General features: G+C 38.7%; 1 protein-coding gene across 1 annotated transcript; it reads left to right on the plus strand.

Moving 5' to 3' along the window:
- The first annotated feature begins 702 nt into the window (after nt 1-702).
- On the plus strand, nt 703-6,027 carry LOC132133456 (dihydrolipoyl dehydrogenase, mitochondrial-like). Its single transcript, XM_059546281.1, has 14 exons — nt 703-861; nt 1,509-1,584; nt 1,701-1,780; nt 1,860-1,928; nt 2,005-2,074; nt 2,279-2,379; nt 2,490-2,630; nt 3,679-3,780; nt 3,913-4,103; nt 4,186-4,356; nt 4,426-4,615; nt 4,719-4,856; nt 4,937-5,026; nt 5,595-6,027. The coding sequence occupies exons 1-14, from the start codon at nt 823-825 to the stop codon at nt 5,658-5,660; spliced, it is 1,524 nt and encodes a 507-aa protein (XP_059402264.1). The 5' UTR covers nt 703-822; the 3' UTR covers nt 5,661-6,027.

Below are 6,027 nucleotides of genomic sequence, written 5' to 3' on the forward strand. Positions count from 1 at the left end.
CTTTTTAAAATATGTAGCAAAATAATATATGAGAAAAGAGTTTGGGTAAACTTGTTTCGGACTTATATTTTTGACGATTTGAATTTTCTCCTGGGGTGCTTCTCAATTCATATTTGTGCATCCTCGTTTCCTTTCCTCGCTTCCTTTCCTCGTGTCTTAGCTCCACCCTTTCAGGATGCGAGGGAAGGACGCAAGGAAAAGACGTGAGGATGGAGGACTTGAATCAAGTGAAATGATTTATCCTCGCTCCCTTCAGCGTTACTTCAAAGTGTCATCAGCTGTAATTAAAGGGATCTGCCCTTATGTTGTTAAAGTTTGTTAATTAAGACATTCATAATAAATATTAATAAAGCAAGATGCCCTGTTTGAAATATATGACATGCATGGTTTATTTGAAGTGAAAAGGTAAAATATAAATAAAAATTGTTACAACAGATGTGAAGGGGGAGGAGAATTTATACGTGCGTCACGTTAAGTCGATAAAATACTTCCGCATAGGATACACCTGTGTATCCTCGCTCATCTCTCCTCATGAAGCCTCCTCCCTCCTCGATCCTCGTCTCCTCGTGGTGCAATTAGAGAATTGAGATGTCCTTCAAGATGGCTGTGTTCGATCGGTTTCCGGGTCATAGGATGGAGGACGGAGGAGCGAGGAGACGAGTAGGGATATTGAGAAGCACCCCTGGTCGAATCAAGTGACATCATCAGGCAGCGACCCTTTCCGTACAGCGCATGCGTAAATCGACGAGTCCTCGCCTCGGTCACTGCCGGTCACTGCGAGCGCTGTAGGTGAAGCGGTCTCGGAAGAGGCGTACGGTCAACATGCAGACCTGGAACCATCTATACCGCACACTCGCCACGGTAAAGACTGTTTATTTGGCCCAGTACAGTATAATTATGTGGCATATCCATACTCTGTTAGAATGAAAAGAGATAATTGTACACATAAATGCAATGTAGGCCCAACATACTCGCGTGTCATCGTGAACAGTTGTCATGTCATTAACACGAACGAAGCAGTTTAACGAAGAGTTTACATACTTATACACACGAATTACTTGTGTGTGTAATTTATTAATAGTGCCAATGCATATTTACTGAACTGCGAATTTGATCACTAGTTGAACTTGTAGAGGCGCCTCGTTAACCGAATCTGTAACATTGAGCTTTTTGATAACTTGCCATATAGGCCACATTCTGATCCAGGCACACAAGTATTTCCCTTTTAGACATCATAAGCGTGTTCAAATACAATACTTATTCAGCCGCCTACTTAAAACATGCAAGTGATGCACAAAAAGTGCAGTCTAGGTAGACAGAACACTACTTTTTAACCTTTATCCTTTAATTTTTTTTTCTCTCTTTCTCCATTTGGAATGTTTATTTAATTTTAAAATGTATTCTAATATTTTGTTTGTCATTTGTAAGCGTTAAAGTAGAGTATGGAGACGCAATATCTGAATAATAAAATGCAATGTTGTTGTTTCTATTTCTATCGTACAATACAGCGAGGTCAGCACCTCCCCAACAAGCTGCATGGAGCCACAGTCTTGTCTGTGAGAACATATGCGGATAAATCACCAAGTAAGAGAACTTTAGTCACATCAGTACTGCTATATTCATAAACATTCAGTGATGACCTTTATTTAAATGCACTAATATGTAAATCCATATTCAAATAATAATTTGTCTTGTCAAAGTTGATGCTGATGTCACAGTTGTGGGCTCTGGGCCGGGAGGATACGTCGCCGCCATCAAAGCAGCTCAGCTTGGCTTTAAGGTATCATTTAGACACACGGATCACAGATCCCATCAGCTTTTCTTTGACTGCATTGCTAACATGCAACCTTCTTTCGCAGACAGTATGCGTGGAAAAGAACGCGACCCTCGGGGGGACGTGTTTGAACGTGGGCTGCATCCCGTCAAAGGTTTGTGCATTTAAAAATGCCTTTCCAAAATGCTTTTAACTTTGTTTAACTTGTTTTTTTGCTTTGCTTATTTAAGGCTCTGCTGAACAACTCGTACCTGTATCACTTGGCGCACGGGAAAGATTTAGAAAGCAGAGGCATTGAAAGTAAGTTCAAGTGTAAACGTGTGAAATCATCATTTATTATGTCCTGTACTTCAAGGATATGCAGAAGAAGATTCAAATGAGGCTATTTTAACTGTAATAAATGATGGATTTGGGGTATCATGTCTTAAGTCTGCATCATATCTTGAATCGTGTCTTTTTAAGTCTGGTAGTAAATCTATATTATAATGATTTCTTTTGCATTAGTTCAAGGGATCTCATTGAATCTGGAGAAGATGATGGCACAGAAGAGTGGGGCTGTCAAAGCTCTGACAGGAGGAATCGCACACTTATTTAAACAGAACAAAGTGAGATTCACTATTCATTTTCCCATTTGTTTTATCTGTTTATCTATCCAATGTTAAATGTTCAATACACTTTTTCTCCGAGCCATACAAAATGATGTTGCAATCCCTAGGTAACTCACGTCAACGGTTTTGGACTGATAACTGGCAAGAATCAAGTAACCGCAAAGACTGCGGATGGAGAACAAGTCATAAACACCAAGAACATCCTCATAGCTACTGGATCAGAGGTCACCCCCTTCCCAGGCATCGAGGTACATCAGCGATAGACAAGAACATAAGCCTACACAAACAGCTGCCTCCTAAAGGCCCGGGTGTACATTTTTATTCATGTTCTGCTACATCTCACGCATAGCCATGTCTGCGCAGCTTTTAAAGTACACTCAGCAATGGATGAGCACAGATCGATGAATTCGACATCAGTCAGTCGACTAATTCTGTTGTAACATTCACCTTGTTTTTGCACGGTTGTGTGCAGACCATCAGCAGGGACACAAAAATTGCTTATTTCAGGCTTAGTTTGCAGGAACTTTTTTTTTTTAATGAAAACTGTGTCACCCCAGCGTTGTGTGGAACATTGTAGAATGCGGACATTTGAAATGTACTTTGAGCTTATGTGAGCATCCTAATCGATATAGAACCCTCCCACGGAAACATCAATGCATATCTGATATCTGTAGAGTTAGTCAGTTAACAGCTTGCTAAACTAAATGCACCAAACTGTAATAAGGATAAAATACATAACACACAGAAATATCTAGTAAAATGGCAAATTCTTAATTAGTATAATAATTCATATTGATTTCTCACTCACTCTCTCTCTCTCTCTCTCTATACTGTTAGTTAGAGCTGCATGATTTGGGGGACAAAAATATAATTGCTAAATTATTGCTACATAAAAATATTATACAAAATAAGAAATGTTACAGTTTTAATATTTCACTCCGTACAAAACAATGGGTATTTAAGAAGAATTATAATTATTATTATATTTTATAGTCCAGCTGGATAATTACAGTAGTAATAATTGTATTTCTTAATTTTCAGACGTTAAACCATCAAGCTTTTATTTTTGTTTGAACACTAGAGGAAGCCCTTAAAGCTTCTCTTTAGTTGAGAACAGACCATTTATTAGCATTTCTTCTCATTAATTAAACTACATTCTTTGTGATTTGATAATTGCAAATTCAGTTTTTTATTTTATTTAAAAAAAAAATTATTAGTAACACAAAAGATTATCCATGTTTCACAGTTTCCCTGCTTGGTTTGTCAACTTGTATAATTATGGTCCCCTTTTGCTAGATCGATGAAGACACTATTGTCTCATCCACCGGCGCTTTGTCCCTCCAGAAGGTTCCTGAGGAGCTGATCGTGATCGGAGCTGGAGTCATCGGCGTCGAGTTGGTGAGTGAGTGAGTGGATGATTTGAGGTGTTTCAGTCTCTATTCATCATAACACTAATCTAAATTGTTCATTTTGGTAATGAAACTGCATGTTTGTAACTTTAAAGGCTGAATCCATGTTGTTTGTTCCCAGGGGTCCGTGTGGCAGAGGCTGGGTGCCAAAGTCACAGCAGTGGAGTTCCTCGGCCACGTCGGCGGAATGGGCATCGACATGGAGATCTCCAAGAACTTCCAGCGAATTCTCCAGAAGCAGGGTTTGAAGTTCAAACTGAGCACCAAGGTCATGGGTGCCACCAGGAGACCTGACGGCAAGATCGATGTGGCGTGAGTGTGCCGTTTCTCCAGCTGCTGTTTGGGAGCTAATTCATTTAGTGCTTTTGACTGTTTTGTTGTTTCCGCTGGTTAGTGTGGAAGCTGCAGCTGGTGGCACGAGCGAGACGCTCACCTGTGACGTTCTGCTGGTGTGCATTGGCCGTCGTCCCTTCACCAGTAACCTCGGCCTTGAGACTGTCGGTATCGAACTGGATAACCGCGGGAGAATCCCTGTCAACGGCCGCTTCCAGACCAAAGTGCCCAAGTATGGAGATTTTTTTTTTTTTGCGTTGCAACAGACAAGTCCTAATATGCTTTGCAAATCTCTTTCTAGTATCCATGCCATCGGAGATGTTGTAGCTGGACCCATGTTGGCCCATAAAGCAGAAGATGAAGGTATCATTTGTGTCGAGGGAATGGCTGGAGGAGCCGTCCATATCGACTACAACTGTGTGCCCTCCGTTATATACACGCACCCTGAGGTCGCCTGGATCGGCAAGACTGAGGAACAGCTCAAAGAGGAAGTGAGTAGACTCCTTTTTATTTTAGCACACCTTTCTATTTAAATTGCATGTCATATCAAACATTTTCTTCTTGTATGCGTCACAATATTTGGCTGTTTTCCAGGGCGTGCCATATAAGATAGGCAAATTCCCCTTCGCAGCCAACAGCAGAGCTAAGACGAATGCTGATACAGACGGACTGGTAAAGATCCTCAGCCACAAGGACACAGACAGGATGCTGGGAGCGCACATTCTGGGATCGGTAATGATCCATCTGCTTTTGCTTTTCTGCTATAGGAGGACATTTTTAACTGTATAATTCATACAATTTTCATTTTACAGGGGGCAGGAGAGATGATTAATGAGGCTGCATTAGCTATGGAGTATGGAGCATCATGTGAGGATGTTGCAAGAGTGTGTCACGCTCACCCTGTAAGTGTCCTGAATATAGTCCACTGATTTTATTTATACTTTTTTCTAATGTTTGTAAAATATTTAATAAAAACATAATAATAAATAAATAAAATATCAGGATTAATAATAATTAATTACAACATTGTTTAAAAAAATGTGTCAAATGTGTTAGACAGTTAACCCTTTTTGTAGAATATTTCTTGCAAAAATGTTAATTAAAATATGTATTATTATTACTTAGGTGTATTTAGAGACTTTTTGATGCAAAGCAGTGCAGAAAAATGATTATAATTTGTAACATTTTTCTTTTTTCCAAATGTTAACCAACCTTGTTTTTGTTTTTTTGTCCACTCAGTGTGTTGTCATTTTTTTTCTCTACTTTATTTTCTCTGCTGTTAAATTACTATTAATACTAATATACATTCTAAATAATTAGCTCACTCATTTAGGGATTTTTTATTTTTATTTTAAAACATGTATTATAATTTCTATTAATAAAAATGTTTATGTAATAATTTCAACGTGTATATATAATTTTTATTTTTTTGAAACATCAGTGTTTATCAAACTTTTCCTCTTTCCCCAGACTGTATCAGAGGCCTTCAGAGAAGCTAACCTTGCTGCTTCGTTTGGAAAAGCTATCAACTTCTAGATTTTCTTCACATACACTTGTAAATAATTTAAGTATCTGCTGCAGTTTTTATTTTTTTTTCAAACAGATCTGGAGTTCTTCAGTCTCTGAGCTTTCAGATGTATCCTTCTTGCATACATGCAGAACAACCCTGTCTGTTATTTAAATGTCCTAATTAAAGAGTTTGGGTCTCATGTTGAACTTCGCCTGACTAAGAATATGATTTGGATTTTATAAATCAGTGTCGTTTACTGTTGTTATATGTAACATTTCATACTGTTGGTCATAAATAGTCTCCTGAACACCAAAGTAATAATTTGGACGATGGGGAAAATGGACTTTGGCTGTACTGAAACACACAGGAGATGAATAAAGAAGAACATCATTA

This window comes from Carassius carassius, chromosome 50 (assembly GCF_963082965.1).
Source record: "Carassius carassius chromosome 50, fCarCar2.1, whole genome shotgun sequence".
In the NCBI taxonomy this organism is placed as follows: domain Eukaryota; kingdom Metazoa; phylum Chordata; class Actinopteri; order Cypriniformes; family Cyprinidae; genus Carassius; species Carassius carassius.

Bases quoted from the DNA above. Each gene is read 5' to 3' on its own strand.
- LOC132133456 (XM_059546281.1), top strand. From the start codon at position 823: ATGCAGACCTGGAACCATCTATACCGCACACTCGCCACG. The intron at 2,075-2,278 runs GTAAGTTCAAGT...CTTTTGCATTAG, and splicing joins AGAAAGCAGAGGCATTGAAA to TTCAAGGGATCTCATTGAAT. The intron at 3,781-3,912 runs GTGAGTGAGTGA...GTTTGTTCCCAG, and splicing joins GAGTCATCGGCGTCGAGTTG to GGGTCCGTGTGGCAGAGGCT.